We start from the raw sequence: 22,516 nt of genomic DNA on the forward strand, positions 1-22,516 counted from the left end.
GAAATATACATTGTATAGTAAGCAAAATTTACACAGGAAAGATTAAATTATTTGCCCAAATTAAAAAAATAAATCAGTAGCAAAAGCCAGAAAGCATTGTATCACATTTTCCCGTGCAGCAGCTTTAATGGTTTAGTGGGCTTTCTATTTATTCCCAATCTCTAGTGCTGATCCGAACTTAAAATCCGAGATACCATATCTGAGGTAAATCTCTACTGATGGTCTAAAGAGCTGCTAGTGGTATAGCCTAAGGGGCTGTACATCAAACAGCCTCCAGCATGTTTATGGTGTGAGCTGTTACAGACTCAAGTCTGTTTCTTTTTCTCATCACCACCTTCCTGGGAGGATAAAACCCATATTCAGACTTTACACTATGGAGAAGAAGCATTTTTTTAGAGGCGTTCAGAGTTGAGCTGGTTTAAGCTTCAGCTCAGCTGATGAATGGGGATGCTGTGTAGACCCTCTTATAATGGATTGAAACTTTGCTTACAGTATTTCGCCTTAATTTAGTAGGAAGCTCAGGTTAGGTCTGAAAGGAATGAAAAAAATATACAGAGGGATTTACACAGCTTTTATTAAATGAGATTGAAAATTTTATGTTGTTAAAGTGAACATAAGAAGGGATACAGTGCCTCAAGCCCTGCTGTACAGCTATGTTTAGCTGTGTTCTGCTGAATTTTGTGGCAGCTTGGTATCTAAACAGGCACTGAGTGCCTAAATCCATGGACTGAAACCTCTGTAGATCTTTACACAGTTCAGTATTTTTGACTCTTAGCTACGAGACCAGCAGCTCCAGCAAAAAAAGACCAGCAGTTGTGTGCAAGTTTTTCCTCCATCTTCCTGAAGCTCATGGTGATGGTCCTGCAAGTCCTGCTCTGTGGCTATAGAGCCACAGCTTCGCTCCTGCCATGCCAAGGTTTGTGACATCCCCGAGCTGTTCTCACTCTGCCTCATGACATGGGAGCAGGATTCAGCATGGGGCTCACCTATAGCTCTCCCCACAGGGCTCCTCTCACCCTGAGCCTCCTGAAATTTCCTTAGCCTTGAGTCACGCTGAACGTGTTTGACCATTTCATCACAGAGCCCAACGTCACTACACGTTTGTGTTACTTGGGGGAAATGTATTCACACCGTAAGGGAAAAACTCTGTCCGTCACTGGGTTATTTTCCACTGTTTTCACTCCAACAGCATTATTGCGCCTGCTGCTTAAATCCTCAACCTAAGATGGAAATGCCTCCCTGGTATCTTCTCCCCTCTCCTTTCTCCAGTAGCCAGAAGTCCCATGGGCTCAGTGCCCTCATCCCCTCAGAGCAGCTGCCCCTGCAGAGCCCCAGCTCCCAGCACAGGCAGCCGCCTTCCGCTGCCTCCGCAGGACCAGGGGCGGCTGCTCTCCCTCTGGGGACACGGGGCTGCGTGCTGGGCAGGATCAGAAATCAACATCATGGCCCTGCTTGTGGACAGGGACCGAGGCTGAAAAAGCCCTTTGAAGGCAGAAGTTTGGAAGAGAAAAGTATGGTTTTAATTGTTTAGATGAGGGGGTTTCTTGTTTTATGGATGTCTGGGGGCTGGGGAGGTGCTCTTCTTTCTCTGTGTATGATATTGTTCAGGGCAAAAAAAAAAAAGAATTATCTACATTTGTAAATTTAAATTTTTTTTTGGCCAGAAGTGTAATGATTTGTAGGGTTTGATTTTTCTCTGGGAAAAAAAAAAAGAAAACAGAGCGTTTTGAAAAACAAGGCCGAGTAACCAAAATATGTTTGTTTTTGTTTAAATCGTTCAGTAGAGAAATCGTCTCTTGTCTATTGTTAAGAGCGAGGTTTAAATCAAAGGCAAGTTCTACATATTCTAAAATATACAGACAACTCTTTGAAAGCAACGCCAAGCCAAACTTTAAAAGAGACCTTCTCCTTGATGCAGAAGTTTTCAGTTAGTTACTGTGCTGGGGCTTGAGTGGAAAGAACCAGCCTGAGAAACAAATGGCAAATCCGCCTTTCGGCGGCGGAAGCCAGCAAGAGCATCATATTAATAGCACACGAGACCTTTCCACAGCCATCCTCATCCAGGGCTTTTCCAGCAGCAGTGAGGAAAAGCCTTTGCAGTTCGTGGGTATTTTTTTTGTGTTCACATTTGGCTGTGGAAGTTTGAAGCGAGCGAATGGAGGGCCTGATCCTCGCATGTTGGGTGGTCCCTCCCACCGCAAATAACCCTATTGGAAACAGAGGGACTATTTGTGGAGTCATTTGTTTGTCAGGAAAAGTAAGGTTTGTAGGATACGGCCCCAATTAGCAGCCAAATTCCTGGTTATTTTCTCGTGATAAAAAGGCGGGTATCTGTTGCAGAGATGCACGTAGCATGTCTCCAGTTCCCGTTTGAACTCCTGCCACTTGATCTGTGCTTCTTCCCACTTCCTCAGCTGTGCAATTATTCCACAGTAGCTTGGATGAGCTGGGTCCTTTCCTCCTGCCTCCAATCCTTTTCTGTTTGGGATTGTTCTGCTCCCTGGTACCCATCAGTGAGGGCACCTGGCAGTTGGTCTTGAGCTTTGGTTCCAAGGACAGCAGGCAGGGGATATCCACCCCCTGCCTGGCAAACCAAATACACCATCCCACAATAAGCCCTGCTTTTAGTATGGCTTGGTTACAGCCGACCCCATCCATGGCATATCCTCTCCTGAATCCGGCATTTTCCAGGAGATTAACTTAATGGACAGTTTATCACTGAGTTGTAGCTTTTGGAAGGGCAGGAAGGAAAGGGAAGGACGGAAAATTTGTAAGGGAAGGAAAAAATTGCTCCCACAGGTTACCAGACAGTGGGCACCTGCCCAACCCATGCAGGCTGGCACAGGCAGGACCACGGCTCTGCTGATCCCATGTGAGCTTGGCAGATGCCAGGAGAGCTTTTTGGGAGCTGCAGGAATGCTGATAGTAGTGTCCTTATTTGGGGGAGGAGGAGTGCTCTTGTTAGTTGTATTATTTAGTGACTCCCTGTTTTGGTAGCCATAAGTCATTAGTTGGTTTCAATTTTCCTTCCCCCCCCCCACCCCTGAAACTGAAATAAGGATTGAAAGGGAAGAATTTTCCTTCTTTTTTTCCTCCTTTTTTTCTTTTTTTTTTTTTTTTTGGCTAATCTGAGGCACACTGCCACATCTGAAGCCACTTGGCTTATTATGGATTTCATGGAAACTGATTCCCTGAAAGTGTTTCCATATGTGTGTTCCCAATATATCCCATCCTTTTCTAAATGGGAGTACAAACTCGCACACGAGCTGGAAATGGCTTCAGGATGTGACAGAGAAGTCATATGACTGGAGTGGCACTGTGTGTGGCCCTCTCTGAAAGACACGGTGTCCTGTGTGCTGGCTCCTATCCTACAGTAGATCCAGTTTCAAAGAATATCTTCCTTCACGGCTTCTTAAAAACTCTTAATCAAGAAGCAGCAAGGAATCCTCAGTCCTCAGGAGAGATGTCCATTACTTGAATAAGATGCGAAAGAAAAATTTGGATAGGGAGGGAAAAGGAGGGGTTTAAAGGGTGAAATAACAGAGCAATGCCAAGGGCTTCCCCCCCTTCCCTGTCCCTGCAAAACATAGTTCCTTTGTGTCTGCTAGAGGATCAGATGGTATTTCTGAGTTAGTAGCATGCAGTGGAAAAGTACAATTCATGACAACATTGGAAACAAATATTTATACTGGACAGTTAAGGCACATTTTTCTGAAAAGAAGAAAAAAAAGAAAAAGGAGGAATAAAGTAGCCTGTGAGCCATGATGTATATTATCTTCCCATTCACTGGATTTTTACTCAGGATTCCTGTCCCGCTGCTCTCCATCGCCGTGCCTACTCCGCAGCCCTGTGGTTTCACCCCCTTGCTGTATACAACACTCTGAGGTTGCTCTCCAAGAAAAGCCTCAAGTGCTCCTGCTGATGCCTTTCGGCTGGCGAAGAGCAGTGACTGAAATTCAGGCAGGAGAATTTGGGGAAGAGCGAGCGGAGGGCGCTGCGCGCTCGTGTGCGTGTTTGTGCCACGCGGTGCTGCAGAGCTCCTGCACTTATTTCCAGGAAACTTTATTTACTCTTTGGTTCCAGTGCAGCCCGTAGATGGCCTGAGACTTTAAACAAGCAGGGGGCTTTTGATACACTGCCAGTTCCTTTCCACCCAAATCACCCGTGACAGCTCCAGACTGGAGTCACTGAGATGAGATAGCAAAGGCTGAGAAGTTCAGAGGCTCCCCATCACACCAGGTCAACAGGCATCCACGGGTGGAAGGTCATAACCACCAACCCAGGATCTATTTCTATAATGTGACCATTTGTCCCCCTCCTGTGGTTCTCATTAGGAAGGTTTATAAATCCTGAATAAGTGAGGCAACATCTATGAATGAGATGGTGGTGGCTGAAGCTTCCACAGCTTCATTTCTGCTCCCAACAGACCATCTAGAAGGGGTTGGTTGTGATGTTCCCTAAATTGATGTTCCCTATTGATGTTCCCTAAATTTTAGATGAGTTATCTCTGGGAGTGCAGAGAGCAGCCACCTGTGTTTCAGTGCTTAATGTCACCCAGCAGACCTCAGTGCCTTAAGGAAAGAAAGCAGCTTCATGCAGCAGAAAAGTGAGGGATCAGGACAGGTAATGACAGAACCCAGGCTGAAGAAATGCAGAGAAACTCCAATTTTGGTGTTAAGCAATATAACATCTCTGTTTGAGAAATGTTCTCCTTTATTTGCACGAGTGGTACTTTAATGGCCACTACTAACTATGTTATTTATGGGGTGTTTCTCCCAGCAAAGGGCTTAGGTGCAGCACCATAAATTCAATGAAAACATCTATCTGCAAATTAATCTGTGGCATTTTAGGTGCCAAAGACCTGTTACCTAAATACCAGGAGGCACCAGTGTGCAGTTTACTGTGTGAACTGGGGTACTGAGGGACTGTGAGAAGTGATGCACTGGAATTAGGGTCTTGCCTGCTGTATGTGAGGCTCTGAAAGGGTTAAAGTGTTCCTTCCTCCCTCTGACTTTTGTGAGGCTGCTGTGCTTAATAATGTTGCAGTTTAAATGGTCCCAACTAGGCCTTGAAGTTAACACCTTGTTGAGGTGAAGAAAAGAGGAGGGGGGGCGGTTCACACCTTTTCTGCAGCTATTGTTTGCCAGGAGACCTTTCTGGGGCGACCTGGGGGGGGGGGGGGGGCGGGGGGAGGAAATTGAGAAAAAAAAAATAATGTCAAATGCTTTTTTACTTTCTTTTCTCCTGAACTAAAGGGAGAGAAAAGAGCATTTAAAAACATATCGTTTCCTATGATAAATTGTTCCAAAAATCCAGATGACACGTGGTCATCCGGAAAGCAACCCAGGGAGGGAGAAGCCCGGTGCATCATTTCTGTGGTGCTGCATGGCCCTTGCCCTCCCAGCACTTAGACACTTGGTGCTGGATGTGTGGGAGGAACGTCCCTGAGCTCCTGCACGAAGCTGAGCACCAGGGTAGGTTTGTGAGATCAGGACCTAACAGCTACAGCTGTTAGGAATAGGAATAGATACAGGAGGAGATGTTTTGGGATCCCTGGGAACTGCAGTCCCCATCTCCATTCTTCCAGAGGGAAGGTGGTACAGCAGCTTTGGAGAGACAGAGGCTTGCCTGGAAGAAAGCAGGAAGATGATGCTGTGTGTGATTCAATAAACAACAGACACAGGGAACAAGAATTTAACAAAATGAATTTAACAAAAATAACACTGTCCCCCTGATAAAGAAGGATGCTGGGGGAAAACCCAAAGAGATCCAGATGGAAAATAATCACTCCCCAATTAAAACACACTGCAAAGAATCCTTCAGACTGGCAAAACCAGGAGCTCAGAAATTAGAAAATCGCAGTCCTTACATTGCCTGTGCAACTTTAAATCAGTCTCGTTCTGCTTACGCATTATATTACAAATTTTAATTACAGGATCACATGATACTTTTCCCACGGGATTCCTGTCTCATTCAGTGCACAGGATGGACAGTGCTAACTTAATGAGCAGCTCTTCAATATTTTGTTTGCTTCTTGTTCTTTGCATTTCCTCAGGCCTTGCTTATTGCAGAGCATTAAGTGCTGCTCTGAAGAAGGAATCCTTAATTTCTTGCTTGGCTTTGCTCTAATATTTCTGCCATAGCATTTGTATGGCACAGTTCACTGCAGTGCAATATTCCCAAGAAAAAAAGAACCCTCTTTAGAAAGAGAAATGAGACTGACCTTAAGGTCTCATGTCGTTCAGTGCCCCCTCTGTGTGTCACCTACAGCACGATTTCAGTTCTGTCTGTGTCCTAGCATTCAGACCTGTGATCCCGTTGGCTTCAGCTGCAGCTGGGAATGTTTAGCACACGTGCAAATCAGAAGCCAACATCTTAGCTGCACACAGAAAATGAGGGAAGTGAAAATGGGATTTGGAGACATTTCAACTGAGTCATATAGGAGCCATGTGGCAGAAGCATATAAAATCCAGTTAACTCAGGAAATAATTGGGTCTCTCTCGCCTTGTTCATTTCACCCCTTCTGATTTCTTGGAGCAGTGGATCTGGGGAATATATAGACAATGGTCTTCTCTTTTCCTCAGCTCAGATGCATCTCCAGAGGTGGCCAGCTTGGGCAGGTTAATGAGAAAGGAATAGCATCTTGTGTAGCTGAATGCTTTGTCATAGCACATTTGGAGAAGTATCTTGAATGCTGGTGTTCCCAAAGTTTCTCTCTCTTCACATGGTAACCTTAATAATATCCCTTTGTTTGCCTCTGGTTAGGTTTATAGTTTATCAGTTTCTAAAAAAAAGCAAACCCCAAATAACCCCACCTTCCCAAATTTTACTTTGCAATGTTATAGGAACACCCTCATGGTCTCCTTTCACTCAGGGTCTGCCATCGCAAAGAATGGAGCCATCAATGGACTGATCCTTCTTAGGCTGGCATGGGGATAGGTGGCAATGTCCCTGTATTTCAGCAATGTTTGCAGAAAAAATGCTAGGACTTGTGACTCCTGGATTTCATTCCAGTCTCCAGACAAGTGTCTTTATAGGGGCACAGACTTTTCTGCCCATTTTTAGTCAGAGTGCTTATGATTTGTTCATATTTGGCTGGATTTTCATGACAACATCTCTCACACAAAAGCCACTCCTATTCCAAAGTTCAAGTCCTTACTTCAAAGCATGGAACTGGTACAGCTTTTCAAAGGAAGGCTCCTCGGAGTTTAAGATTCGTAAAACAATGTATTTTTCCCAGCAGAAGAGTTTCAGCTGAAATTTTAAAAACAAATAAATGCATAAATCAAAATTTAGCCTGAGACAGACGCCCAGCATGGACAATTTCAGCCAGAGCATTTAAAGTTTGGCAAAGCTGTTAGAGACTGAAATCGTCTCATCATGTGAAGTGTGTGGCATGTTTCATCCAAGGCGATATTATCAGCTGTAAGTAATCCAGGCTGTGCTTATAATTCAGAGACATAGATGTTGGGAAGGAAAAAACTATTTTAATAGGTCAATTAGTACAATGTCCCAGCCTGAATTGAACTGTTGAACAAAACCCCACAAAACCTAGTTTCGACTTCAGCAAATGTCTTAACACTGAAGTTCCCTGAAACACAAGGGAATCATTTAGCTACCGGTAAATAAATTTAACTATATGTTACTGAATTTCCTGGAGACAGACTGTTCAGTGAATACAGAATTACTCTGGTTTTCGTGCATCGAAAGATTCTGCATTGACTTGATGGGCTAGAAATTTCCCCATGAAACATATGTAATAACTCAAGGGGACTTTTTTTCTTTTTAGTGACCATTTATAGCATTAAAGAACAAAACAAATGGTAATATTTTTAAGTTATAAAAATATCCCGTAAGTCTTTAAAGTATATGTTAGCTGGCTGTACCTAGAAGGAGTTAATCTGTCCACAGTACATTATGATCTTTAATAATTGGGAATGATTGACCAAAGTGCTGTAAACCTGACAGAAATTTGTTGCCTGATTTTCTGCAAACCACAAGTGCAGCTTATTAATTGAGACCTGAGCATTAATTAGCACTAGCTTGCATCTCTAAACTGCAAAAGAGAAATGACCTTGAAACATGCAGCTGTGAATGGTGGAGCTGCAAAGCTGCAGCAGGTAAAATTGGGTTTTCAGCGCGAACACAAAACAATTTGAGCTGGCTGCTGGCAAATGCCCAGGTCTAGGGTTTTTACTGAGGCTTCTGCATCAAAATAAGTGAAGCCACATGGAATTTTAATTGTTCTTATTCTAAATATGAAACACACTGGAGCAGTATTCTTGAATCTGGGATGTTAGCATATATATTGGCATATTAACATGAGCTTTTCTGTTCTAAACATTTAGCTCTCAGAAAACTAGAGTGCCAGGCTATGTTAGGAAGGAATCAGATTGGAAAATTTAAAAATTGTTTAACCTGGATTCATTCAGATGTAAAATGTTTAGGTTTTTATTTTCAAAAATACATATTTTTCTTTTTTTTTTTCTTTTTTTTTTTTTTTTATTGTTAAGCCCAGTCAGCTGACGAGACGGTAAAGGAGAAGATCAATTGCTGTGCTCTTTGATGTGTCCCTCTTTCTGGTGGCACAAAATAAAGTCTGTTCTCTTTATACAAGTGTTGTTTTGCAATGTGGTGCCCACGATGTAGAGCAGAGGGTCTGTGCTTCACCCATTTAGTGCAAGCTATCACGAGAGTGGGAATTCACAGATGCAAATGGTTTTCTTGATCTGACAAAGGAAAAAATTAGCATAGAACTTTAATCCTCCTGGGGGGAGGAATAAATAAATTATTATAATATTATAGTTATTATATACTTGCACTGTCATGTTACTGTATTGCTGATCCACATCACTGTTTGTGCACAGCTGGATATACAAAGATGGGTGCCATACCCAGTAGAACTACTTCTCTTCCCAGCCCAGCAAAGAGCTTAACATGTATAAATGAATAGGAGTCTGGGGTTTCCAAGTTCAAACCAAAATCAACCTTAACATAAGGAGGTAGCACAGAGAAAGGAGGAGAGTGAAAATGCATCAGCAAGATTGAACATCAGTGAGGGTGGCAAGAAGCTGAGATTTAGAGATGACTTTTTATTAGGTTTCCCTTAGAAATGAGACTTTAGAACAGAGAACTTTTTCTGATCTTTAAAAATTATTTTACATAATGGAGATACAACAAGGCTGGGAACAAATTGCAGCCCTGTGCAGGGAGTTATGGAGACAGCAAAAGACACTTGGGCAAAGGGGGAGTTGGAGAAGTGAGTATGCAGGAGCTGTGCAGACACAGCCATGACTGAGATAAGACAGGGTTATGGTTGTTTGGCCTTTTGGTAAATACAATTGTGCTTTACAAGCAACAGTAAAAACAAACAAGTGTGGATTTACTAGGGTACATAAGGAGGTCTGCAGCCCCACATTTGAAATGCCTACGTGTGGTGTGCACATTCCCAGTCATTCCACACAGACATAATCTCTTGGCAGCACCATGCAGATGTTTGGATCTAGCTCTGAAAGGGAGATTGCCTTTTAATGTGCAAAATTCTGTGGAGACCTTTGTATTAAGGAAAAAAAAAGAGTATTGGTTGCAAAGAAACCAAAAATACCAATGCTCTTCTACACCCTTAGACTCGCACCAATTCCACCTTTGATTGTAAAAACCTTGTTTAGCTTCTATCAGGGTAAACCAAGAGCAACTCTGTTCATGCTTGGAGAGTTGCAATAACAATAAATAAATAAAAAAAAAGAATAAGCAATAGCAGATTGAAAGTCAGTATTTTGAGCAGCTGGGAAAATTATGTTCTAACCTTATATTTCCAGATACGTATCAGACCTGTTCACAATATAAAGAATAGCGTTCCAAAATTACAGCTTTGAATCTGGGTGGTATTGCCTCTGGCTATTGTTTGCAGTTGGGAACGAAAGGAGTTGCATCAAGTAGTAGAGTGTTTGCTATAAAGGTACAAGTTATATTACATTCCAGGGAGCTGTGATTGGAGGGGTTGATGATGGAGACAGACCCATTCACCCATAGGTCACTGATCCAGCCCCAGATAAAGATAATAGTAATCACATTGTCATCAGAGTTTGGAATGGGCTTTTACTGCCCACTTATAGTTCTGTGCTTAATATTGTTAGAGATGGAGGATTATAATCCCCAGGTTTCAGGCTGATTTGGAGGTTTGGCTGGCTGTGGGCCAGGTCCTCCAGTCTGAACCCAAACTGCTCCTGAGCTTTGTCCCACTGCTGCTTTTAGATATCATTGTAGGCATGGGTTCACTGAGCTGGGAGGACAGGCCAGAATAGTGATCTAAATTTCAAAATGTGCCACACAGGTGGCAGAGGGGTCTGTTTCTTACAGCAGAGTGGACCAGGAACAGAAGGGCTGGAGAGACTTTTCTTTTACAAAGCAATGTCAGCAGGGCAGATCTGAAGCCTGTCCACAAGGAAAATCATTGTTTCATCTTAAACTGAGGATACACAGAACATTTTACTGTTTAGCACATCAGTTTGGCATCTAGAAGATGCCATATTTTCCTTTTAGTTAAGTCAGGTTCAGCAGACTGACAAAGAGGTGAGTGAACCCTTGGATCTGCAGGGCTGTAAAGCTGTAGGAGTGTCAGCAGGAAGTGCAGGAAGGGTCCATTTGATTTCATAATTTTCCCCCTTTATTTACACCCTGCTCTTTTCAGCTCTCTATAAATGTATGTGTCTGCTGCATACTGGCCATTGCATTTGCCTCCTCCTGCTCTGTACTTCCTCATTAGGCTTTCCCTCTTTCCCTCTGTCCTTTTCCCACACCCTCTTTGTTTTCCACTCTTCTGACTCTCAGTACGAGCTTTCACCATCTTTGTCTTCTGCTCCTGTCCATCCCACAATCTCCTAAGCACATCACCAAGCTAACGTTTGCTTTCCAGTTCTGCTCCAAAGCTTTGGGTGTTTGATGTGGGATTGGAAATTAGGCAAAATGAGTTTACCCATCCCTGTTTTGCGTTAGACTCCAGTTCACAGCGTTACCATCCAGACGTTCACAGTAGTCATAAACTGTGTGGTCTTTTTTTTTCAACCAGTCTGCAGAGACTACATATGAAAACAAATTTTTTTTCAATGGCAAAAAGAGTGTTGGGCTTGTAATTTTCCATCAACTTCTCTGAAGAGTAAAATCTGCATTTTTTCTATCAGCTTAATGGCCTTGTCCGTCCTTCAGATGCAGCAAACTGTTTTTTGGCCAAAGGAAGCAGCTGAGTGGATTCTCACCTAAATAAATTGTTTTAAGGCAAGAAGTGGGTCTTAGTCACCCCCAGTGTAACTCTCCTGGTGTCAGTGGTGCAGTTAACTTGGTGTTGCCAGCTCTTGTAGCTTTACTACAAGTTGCAAAGTGATTTCTACTTTTCTGGAAACCCCAGCTCCTGACAGCCTGTGCTGAGGTGGGAATCTCAGCTATCGTGTGCAACCAGACCTGAGTTTCTCAAGAGGCTCGAGCAAAAAAACAGAGACACATGACCCTCAAAACTCTGAAAGCAGAAGGCAAATCAACTCCAAGTCCACCTTTCTTTTTTGGCTCTTTTTAATCTCTATATTTTATCAAATTTTTATCCCCTTTATTTTTTGGCTCTTTTCCAATCTCTTGATTTTTCAGATTTTTTTTTCCCTTCAACCTGACTCATGACCTTTGAGCACTTCAGGTTGGCAATGCTGCTCCCTCCATTGGCATCAGTGGAGTTAGACCAGGGATGAGTTTGGCCCAGCGCTTCCAGAAGACAGATGTGTGACTCTGTTCCTTGCAATGTGTTGCTTGATATGATCTGCTGTTCTCTTGGGGGCCAAAAGAAGTGGGTTATCTTAGAAAAATAAAATTCTATCATCACGTGATACAAAAAATGGTATTTACAGAATTGTTTTCCCCCGTCTTTTGTTATAATTTTTTAGGTGCTTCAGAGCTGGGCCCATTTTCAGATCCCAGGCAGTTCACAAGCATTTCATCCCTCACTGAGAGCCGCTTCTCCAACCCACGAATGCACTATCCAGCCACCTTTACCTATACACCGCCAGTCACCTCAGGCATGTCACTGGGTATGTCCGCAACCACTCACTACCACACCTACCTACCACCTCCCTACCCCGGCTCTTCCCAAAACCAAAGTGGACCTTTCCAGACCAGCAGCACTCCATATCTCTACTATGGCACTTCGTCAGGATCATACCAGTTCCCCATGGTGCCGGGAGGGGACCGCTCCCCTTCCAGGATGCTCCCGCCGTGCACCACCACGTCCAACGGCAGCACACTGCTAAACCCTAACTTGCCCACCCAGAGTGACGGGGTGGAGGCGGATGGCAGCCACAGCAGCTCCCCAACCGTCTTGAATTCTAGTGGCAGGATGGATGAGTCCGTTTGGAGGCCGTACTGAGATTTCTTCCGTAGCCGGCCCGACCTCCGCAAGCCAAAAACAAAAATTCACCAAACCACCAAACGGTCGACTAACTACGAAGTGCCTGTTTTTTGTTTCTTTTTTTTTAAAAAAAAACAGATTTTACCAATATGTGCAACTGTGTAGATGGGATGATAATGGCCATAAATAACACAAGAGTTACCAACATACCACAACCCATGTTTCAGATTATGTGAATCAAAGCACATATTTTCTTTTTCTTTTTTCCCCTTGGAAGCATTTTACCTTGTTTTATATTTAAAATGTACTTCCTACACACACACAGACACAAAAAAAATCACCCCCTCCTTTTATTTTCTTTCTTTTTTTTTTTTTTTGGTATTTTTTCTTCTACTTTTTTTCCCCTAGAGTTTTGTAATAACTAGTGAGTACTTTTGCCAACAAGGAGAGAACGGACTCCCCAGCTATCAGGAGAAACATGGTGATGCAAGGCAAAGGCTGCATTCCCTTTTATTTTAATAGAAAACCAAAACTAGCCATGAACTCCAGATACAGTTGCAATCATACAACGTATGGGACCCTCTCCACACCTGTAGTGCAATTCACCTGGTTTGTATTGGTGCACATAAAAAGGAAAGCAAAGAGCAAGTTGCTTCCGTTTTGCTATGATCCATTCAGACGAAAACAGCTGCCCCAAAAAACTCTGTCCGAGCCTTGCTGCGCATAACGGTTGGAATTTCTGTGTTCATTGCTTTCTTGGTTTGTTTTTGGGTACTTAAAGAGAATGAGTTTTCAAGTTAGGTGAGCCAACCCCGGGGTTTCCTTTTTGCTTTTGTATCCGTTCGTTTTGCCTTCGATTAGCCAAAAACCAAAAATAATAACCAAAACCTTGAAAAACAAAAAGCAAAATGTTATTACTTATGCAAAATATGAGAATGGCAATATATATTACTAGAGCCAAAATGGTATACATAGTATTTGTGTTTGGCTATGTTCTTTTTTTATTTTTTTTTTAAATTATAAATGTGTAAAATTTGAGGTTGTTTGCTAACATGAATCATCATTTAAGTTTAAAAGACTATTTATAATTATTTAATGACATTTGGACCCTTTAAACGTTTCTTAATGTAATGATATATTGACTTCGGTCTCTAAAAGTGTTTTTTGTTTTGTTTAGTTTTTTTTTTTTTTTTTTACATTTCTGCAATAGTGTAAACCTCAGACCTTTACCCAACTCTGAAAAGCAGTTCCAGTGTGAACCAGTTTACAATGTGACTTAAAAACAACAAACCCAACCTAAATGCATCCACATCAAATGATTTGGGATGTAGGATCTTTTTATATAACTTATGAAGGAAATATTGTGTTTAAAATATTTTTATTAGCTGTCTGGTTGCCTTCAACACAGTCTTGCCTTTTAATCAGTAGTTGTGGAGACACTGGAAAAATGGTAGGAAGGATGAAATATTTTCCACCCTTCCCCTAATTTCTTCTTCTCCAAGGATTTTTTCTCAGAACTTCAAAATTTGAAAAGATTCATATTTAAAATGGTCTATTTTGACAGCATAATTTGGATTTCGACAGGGTTTTTTTTTTTCCCGAAGAAAAATCAAAACCGTTTCAAAGCCCGTATTTTGCAAATGATGAATTGTTGAATATCTCAGAAGTGGGATTAAGGGAGAAATGGTGAAACATTTTCCCCTCCCCTTGCAATTTCAGCCCACTCAGTGGAATTAAAAGTTTTCAAACTTGAGACAGAAACTGCCTGGTAGCGAGTCACCACCCATTAGCATTAAATGCGGGAGCCGTGCAGATGCTGTGGTGGCTCCGAAGCTGATGTGGCTGTTGCCGTGTTAGAGGGATGAGCACAAGGGCAGCAATACTCACCTCTGCCCACACAGGAGACACAAACTCACCTTCAAAGCCACCCTGGGGCTCCCAGGGGTGGCACCAGCAGCACCCAAACCCCAATCTGTCTGTGGCCAAACTACCCCGCAGAGAAGCCCCAGTTTTGCCCAGCCCAGGGCTGCCATGACATGCAGGGAGGTGACATGGCATTGGCTGGACGTGGTGGGAGCTGAGTCATCCTCCCCACGCTCTCCCCAGGCAGGTGTTAAGCCTGGCTTAGTGGGATGTTCAGCACGTGCCAGTGGGCTTGGCCAAAGCTCCCTCCTTCCACTGCCTCAGTCACCGCTGCCCGCAGCCTCCTCCAAGCTGCTCCTTGTTGATCTTTGGCTACCTCCAAAGTACAGCAGCAAATCAACGCTGGGCACAGCCACACAGAGCCGGACACTACTGCTCATTAGCAGCGAAGCTGTTAATGAGCTGCCCTTAGCATGGTACAGCCCTCCAATCTGCGTGATGACGTGCTCTTAAAAATAATAAATTAATAAAGTCTTTGCCTTCTAAAGGTTGTATACCAAGTATGCTTAAAGTATAAGTAAGACACTTTTTTTTTCTTCTAATACTTAGTTTTCCTTCAAAGATGGAAGCTGTAATTGATTCTATTTATTGTTGGTTTGTGGTAGCTTGAAGCATACCACTGTCCATTTATTTGTAACTGTAAAGTAACGTTTGTTAGTCTCAGCAGCACTTAAAAAACCAGTGTCTGGTTACACATTTCAGTTTTGTTTTTTGTTTAGTAAGCAAGAGAAAAAGAGATGTACTGCCAGTGCAAGCTGTTTCCTATTTAATAAAAGGTACTATATTTGTACATTATTTGTTATTGCTGAGAAGGGCTTTTTAAGGTTTACTGTATGCATATTAAGTAATTTTTAGGGTGCTTTTGTGTCGAAATGTTGTTAAGAGTGGCTGCAGGCAGCAACCCAGATTTTCTTTTTTTTTTTCCTTAAGACTTTGTTGTAAAATTCAAGCACTTCGTTTTTGTTTCTGAATAAATCCAGCACAGACCAGACTTTTGTTTTGCCCAATACCAACAGGACTCTGTTTGTGTCCCCGTGGTTTTTCAACTGGACCTTTAGGGACAAACGTTGAAAACGTTTTCTCCGCCCTGTCAAGGCATGCATGCCTGATCAAGTAGATCAGTGCCCTAGTCTGACCTGGCTCTGCCTGCTTGAGATAGGAAGGAAAGGATTTTTTAAGTACCTGTGGACAGAGGAGCACCAGCCCCTTGACTTTCAGTAGATCCCCAAGCTCCTGAACCCTCCTGGTGCCTTTAGAAAATATGTCCCAGTACATCAGGCTGGTCATGGAGAGAGTCGTACAGGCTGAGGCAGAGATGCTCATCAGAGCTTTCAGAAAATGCTTTCAAGTTCACTTGGAAATGCTCTTGAATCAGATTTTCAGACCCAACCGGTGCTATGTAGTGAATCATATCAATTTATCTGAGCTTTTGTGAGGTGCTTGGCATCACAGAACATAGTTTTCTCAAAGGTACGACAGCCCTTCCCTTCGGGCAGTGGCAATCTTCGGCACCGGTCATAGACTTAAATAAAAAAAATTGCCTTTTTTTTACCTTCCAGCTTCATATCCTACCAAAGACTTTCTTACAGCACAACAGGCACAATGTCCCTTTTGCTGAACGAAGGATTAAATCCTCCTCTCCCTCCTTCTAAGGGTAACCAGATTGGGTGCAGTGGGTTGGGACAGAAAAGTAAAGGAAATTATTTATCCAACAGCATAATTCACGTGACATTTATAATTTCCTTTAAAAGCCCAGCTGCTGTATCTTTCTAGCATTGAACCTTTGTTGCCAGCAGTCCCCTGAGCAAAGACTTACCAGTTTCCACAGGTACCATCAGGAGTGGGGAGAATTTTTGCACTTTCACCCTAAGCAAAGCAAGGCTCAGTCCCATGCTGGGCTGCAGCAGCAGCAGCAAGCCATGAGCAAAAGCAATAATTAAACCTGGATCAGCCATGAGCTCAAAGAAGTCCCATTCTCTGCCCCCCTGAATTTCTTGTTGTTTTTAAATAGAATGCATTTCAGTTTAACATTTTCTGAGAAGTTTTTTTAGATGTTTGTTTACTTCCATGTTTACAGATAACTCTTTGCTTTTTTTTTAATGCAGTACTTTTAAGTATATCAGCCAAAACCATACTTTTACAGTAACTTTAGGTAATATGAGTGACATTCCAATTTTTTTGTTGTTAAATATGCTTTACCAATCTTGAATTTCCGCTGGAACAAAATATTTGTAGCATTTTGTGTAAATACAAGCTTTAATTTTTTTATTTTTTCAAATGCTGTCACCCAAGATTTGCTTTTCATGCACATATTGTACAAACACTCTGCTTTATGCCACAGACGATGATTGTGGATCAGTTTACTTCAACTTCAAAGGGACTATTTGTATTGTATGTTGCAACTGTAAATTGAATTGTTTGGCATTTTCTCATGATTGTAATATTAATTTGAAGTTTTAATTTCATTTTCAATAAAATGGCTTTTTTTTTTTGTTAACGTTCTTCTACGCTTCTTTTTCTTCCTTGTCTCTTCTTGGCACCAGGCACGGTAAAGCAAGCACATGGTAGGACATGGGACCAGGCCGTCTGTGGCTGACCCATCAATTTCTGCAGCACTTCAGTTTTCAACTAAATATACAAAGCAAGTTTCCAGACCCTTGGGTAGTGAAAGACACCTTCTAAACCTGTTCTCAAATGTTGCTTCTTTTCCTGAGCCTGCAAATTATTGAAAATTGTGTTTCTTGGAGGAGTGCAAACTGTTCTTGTCCATCTTGCTAGGCCACTAACTCTGGAATTGAACAACTGGCATTACCCAGGACATTCTCAGGGAAAACTGGGATAGATTTCTAAACTGGGAGGGAGGGATTAGGATTTGTGATGCTTTTCCATGATGGGGGTTGAGCTATCCCCACCTCTTCCTGGTCAGACCTGAGGAATGCAGTCCCAGATAATCTTGTGATTTGCATGGCCTGAGGCAAGAATAGTTTTCAAGCAGCAGAAGATGTATGGATTGGGAGGGGACTGAGGGAGGAGGCTATTTTTCCTCCAGTTTAGTGTCAGGTGTAGGAGGAGATGCAGCTAATAAAGGTGAGGTTAAGTTCACCCTAGGCTGTCTGCAGGAGGAGAGGACAGGAGTTGTGTGCAAGCTTGTGCCTGGTTTCATAGTAAGTTCTTATCCTTTTTAGATATTTCTTGAGTCTGCAGAAGAGAAATAGTAGCACAGAAACATGTGAGGTTCTGTTCATTTAGAGAAACCTTTTACTCTGAAGTTTAAATGTCACTGATACAGATTTTAGGAGCTCTTGTTGGCTTTACCATGGACCTACACATTTCTTGTGTGGTGGTTAAAACTCAAGGGCTGTTTCACTCCAGCTCATAATCCAAGTCCTGATTGTAGGGAAGCTTGATCCAAGAGTAAGGGACCAAGCAAATCAACCAATGTTCTGTAGTGTAGTTACTATAGAAATTGTTTTGTGGGGGACTCATGCTACAAGGATTAGTGCTAAGGCTTTCTGCTGCCCTCTGGCCGCAGAGATTAACCCATCTCAGCTACCCACTGCCCAGAGGGACCCTCATTATAGTCTTGCTTTGATGGTCACTTAATGCAGATTCTCATCAATGGAAATAAAAAATTTTCTCAATTTTGTATGGTGAAGTGCTGGAACAGGTGCCATGGGAGTTTGTGGCACTTCTGTTCCTGGAGATTTACAGGGCTCAAATGGTAAAGCATGGAACAGCCTGGTCTGACCTTCAAGCTGAGGCTGCTTGAGCAGGAGGTTGATCTGGAGACCTCCCATAATTCTTTCCAAGTTATTCCATGGGCCTGTGAGGCAGGCTGGGAGCTGCCTGCTACAGGTTGTTGTCTGAGATAAAAATTGCTTGTGTGACTGTCTGGAGAACACATATTCAGCTAAATGAAATCTGAGCAAAGAGGCTGGACAAGATTAAACTCATGCATAGGCAGGTTACTGAGGAGTTACAGTGATCTCTCTTTTCATAGAATCATAGAATGATTTGGGTTGAAAGAGACCTTAAAGATCAGTTTTTGTTGGTTTCTGCACATTTCTCTGGGATATCTGCAGCAGATATGGTCAGCACAAGGCCTGATAGGGCCAAACCATCCCTCTGATCCAGTACAGTAGTTCCCACTGAACTTCCCCATGCTAGGGATGTTGGTTTTGGTTTTTGGATTTGTTTACCCTGCAGCTTAAGAAGGCAACTCTTTTGCCTTAGCAAAGAAATCAACCACTTTGGAGGCAATTTACCACCGCTGGTGAACATGGAGGACAGCCTTGCACAGAGATGTGGAGTGGTGGGGGCAGATGAGACTCAAACTTCTTTAGGAGACAAGAACTAGAGATGTTTCCTGCAAGGGGTGGTGACTGTTGTTTTCCCCATCTTTCAGTGCCAACAAATAGCATCTTGGGTTTAGGTTGTGAGGGTTGAACATCATCTCTGAAATGCTGGAGTCTGGCCTTGCTGGTCCCACACAGTCCTAGGCCGCCTCTCCCTGCTGGCCTCGGTTTTAACTTTTTAATTTCCTGTGGCTGTGAGCAACACTGGAAGTGCTCAGAGCAGCCACAGGCCTAAATCAGCCTTTTTCTGCCTAAAACAAGCTCTTGGGAGGTGGGGGTGAGAAGAAGCAGGGTCTGACTTTATGGTTCAGCACCAAACTCCATTCTGACACCAAATAAAACATTCATCAAGCTGTTTATTGGTGAAAAGAAGGAAATAACCTCAGTTATATACCCAAGGATTGACATGAACTGCCTAGTTACCTTCTGCATCATTGGGAGGAAATGTGTTGATATTTTGGGGTGAAAGCACTCCCCTGGGTAACCTCCCACAGATGAGCAGTGTTCTGCAGCATGTGGGGGGTCACACTAGAACATGTATTGGGTAGGGGTGCAGTGAGGGTGTCCCGCTCAGACACTCACCACTTGGATGGATGCTTGCAGAGCACAGACCAAGAGCATTATTCACTAGAAACATTTGCTGGATGGGTTAAAAATTATAAACAAATCTGTTAGAAATGCATAATCCTTGGACAGGTGATGTACACAGCTCTGACATAAAATTATAGGAGCAGGTTGAGCATTTCTTCTTAACATTTTGAAGAAAAGTTTTAGCACAAGCTTAAAGCAAAAAATTAAATATTTAGCTTGGGCCTTCTGTGATTATCTTTTCTCTTTAGATCTAGTGGTGCAATGTCAGTCTGGGATGTGTGGAGATGTTCCCATGAGGACTCTTTGTGATACTTTTATGACTTTGGAGGGGTAAATCTCAGCATTTACCCCTCTGGGAATAGGAAACTGTCGGTGCCAGTAACAGATAAAACCATGAGATAGAAAGAGCAAATCCCAATCTTCCAAAAGCCTCTGGTGATCTGATGCAGTACAAACAAATAACTTGGGATGTACAACATAATTTAAAATTGAAGTTCTCAGGCCTGCCCTGCTACTCCTGTACACATTTAGTATATATGTTACTTAATGTACATGCAACCTGCATTTTAAATGTTGACTGTATTACCTAAATAACAAGCAGACTTGAATTTCCCTACTCCAGTTGTGTGAGAGTTTTACAAATCCCATAAGTATATTTGTAAGAACTTCTAAATATGAGACAAATTAGTTTTACTTCTGTAGCTGAGAAATTTCAGCATCATCTGTGATTCTCCAGACAGCTTGAGACTCCTCTTTTAATGCCTCAATTACCCTAAATACAGATCAGGGTTTTGTTATTTCCCTACTGTGACAGGGTGTCTTATGGGCTCCATGTTTACAAAGATCTTTGAACTTTTCTTGTTACTGTTGTTGTTGTTGTTTAGCTTTTTTACTACAAATCCAGTGTTTGGTCTCACACCATTGGATAGTGTCCTTTGAAGCAGCACAATTGTAAACCACATGTTTAGAAAGAAAATGACCCAGTTTCCAGACTGCTGATCTGGTCAAATAACAATGTGGAGCTAAGGCAAGTTGTGCTGCCTCAACAGATTTACTCAGGATTTGTGGTGGGGCAGGAGGAAAAGCAGAGATCCCTGCAGCCCTTGGCCGCTCCCTCCCGGCAGCTCGCTGGGGATGAGCAGCTGGATCTTGTGGGATGTCCCGACACTTAGAGAAAAGCAAACAGCCCATGCTAATGTTGATACACTGCAGCAGCTTGCCAGTGATTAATGTTTGCCACGAGGCCAAATTCAGATGATGATTACGCCAGGAGAGGTCAGCTGATGTCCCTCTAATAATAGTCCCGCGGTTTTGGACACAGCATTTTCCTACCCGTAAGTGTGGATGTGATCAATGAAGGGTCACTGGAGTGCTGGTTGAGTGAAGTGGAGGTTCAATGCAGGACCACAGACACCAGATCCTCTCAGCAGGGCTGTGCTCAGCAAGATTTGGTGTCTTCTAAGCATTGAGATAAAGACAAGGTTTCAGTGGAGCATTTTATCCCCAAGCTTCTCCTGATGTCCGCCTCCAACCTTCCAAAGTGCAGCTGGTGACTTTTTCACCAGCCTCTGCATTAGGGTTTGGGTTGTCCCTGCCTCTGACTTTGGGCACACAAGGTGCAATAAAACCTTGTTTTAAAGCACATCTATAGGGCTCCAGTGCTTAATGACCTCTCCTTTCCCCCTCTGCTGTATTCACAGAATGACAGAATGGTTTGTGTTGGAAGAGACCTTAAAGATCATCTTGCTCCACAGCAAAGAATCTGTTCCTACAATCTCATCTAACCCCTCCTCTGGCAGTGGGATGCCACTCTTCTCCATGTCCTGTCATTCCATGTCCTTGTCCAAAGTCCCTCTCCACTTCTCTTGGAGTCCCTTTAGGTACTGGAAGGCGCTGTGATTATTCCTCCAGACTGTGATTTTAGGGCACTATTAAATATAAAATCAAAGCCTAAACACTAAGCTTCTCAACCCTCCTCCCCCCCCCCACCCCAGCTTGTTTACTTTTTGTTTTCCAAGGTCCTTGGTAGCTGAAAATGATGCTGCTACATCCAAACACTCTGAGACAGCTTCTTCCAGGAAAATACAATTTTTATCCCTGCTCCAGGATGTTTGAGGCTGGTTGGCAAATGTGAGGAAATAGGAAGAACAGGCCTCAGCAGAAGGGATAAAAATCCTAAGTAATCCAGACAGATCTAGGGAAACCTGGATGCAAAGGCTCTTTGTCCATTTATTAGCAGTAGTAGTGTTCTCCTAAAAGAGCAACATGCTCTCATCTTTTAATAATAGCCAGGCCAGATGCTAAAGTCTCTTCTGCAAGTACTGTAAAAGTGAGGAAAACAGCTGATTTCTGTTAAGATGAGCACACCAGGAGAATGAGCCAAAAAAAGTATGAGAAATCTCCAGAGGTCTGTCTTTGCAATGCCACTTGGCAGCTGGATATTAAAGTCAGGACTGAAAATCCAGCTTGTGCTTCTGTCCCTTCACTGATCGGTCACTCTGTGTGGAGAAGGAATTCCTGCACTGTCTGGGGATTTGGATCAGTGCTGGCAGGGATCTCACCCTCTGTTTTGCAGAGCTGCAAAATTCACAGCTTTTGGGGAGCTGTAGAAAATACCAATTCAACAAGGAATTTGCTTGACTTGCTCCTTGCCATAGAAAACGGTTCCATGCTGAGTAGGGGCCAGTGGTTTAAAATGGCATTTTTGTTTTCCATTTTTTTTTGTACTTTCCCCTCTGCCCTGTTTTTGTTCTCAGTATTTTTTTTTTTGTCTGGAACACATTAATTCAAAGCACTTGATAAAGACAGGATTGGGGTTTCATAAGGTATTGTATTGAGCATTAAGGAAGATGCCTGTGCCTCTCTTCACACTGCCCCTTCAACCCTTTTTTCCTTATGTTCAGCACAGGAACTTGAAATCATAGTAAAATCACTCATGTTTGTAATGTTCTTATAGATATTGGATTGAAAGTGTTAGAAAAAATCAGAGTTCATGGTGATGTGATATTTTGTATTTCTGTGATGGGCAATGCCCAAGAAAATGAATTAACTGTGTATCATTGCCACACATTTTTCTCAGATGCTGAGTGGCAGTTCTCACAAACAGTTCCTAGAAACCAGAAAAAAACCTATTGTGAAATGATGGGAAAAACTCATTCAGTGTTTAGGATTGCTGCCTAATGACTGCAGATAAAATTGTTTATGAAGACTTGTGCAACCCTTTTCCTTGCCAGCAAGGGTAGGTTTGGTACGTGCTATT

General features: G+C 42.7%; 1 protein-coding gene across 5 annotated transcripts in view; it reads left to right on the forward strand.

The window, feature by feature from the left end:
* The window catches only part of RUNX2 (RUNX family transcription factor 2), a 215,397-nt gene that overhangs the window by 134,739 nt on the left and 58,142 nt on the right, over positions 1 to 22,516 (forward strand). For 4 of the 5 annotated variants that reach the window (XM_058021192.1, XM_058021194.1, XM_058021196.1 and 1 more), the window contains one exon: positions 11,928 to 12,406. The exons of the other annotated variant lie outside the window; for it this stretch is intronic. In XM_058021192.1, the coding sequence (XP_057877175.1) occupies positions 11,928 to 12,406 (479 nt within the window). Of the gene's footprint in view, positions 1 to 11,927; positions 12,407 to 22,516 lie in introns of those variants that run through there. 5 annotated transcript variants of the gene reach the window in all.

This window comes from Melospiza georgiana, chromosome 3, assembly GCF_028018845.1.
Source record: "Melospiza georgiana isolate bMelGeo1 chromosome 3, bMelGeo1.pri, whole genome shotgun sequence".
NCBI classification, from domain to species: Eukaryota; Metazoa; Chordata; class Aves; order Passeriformes; family Passerellidae; genus Melospiza; species Melospiza georgiana.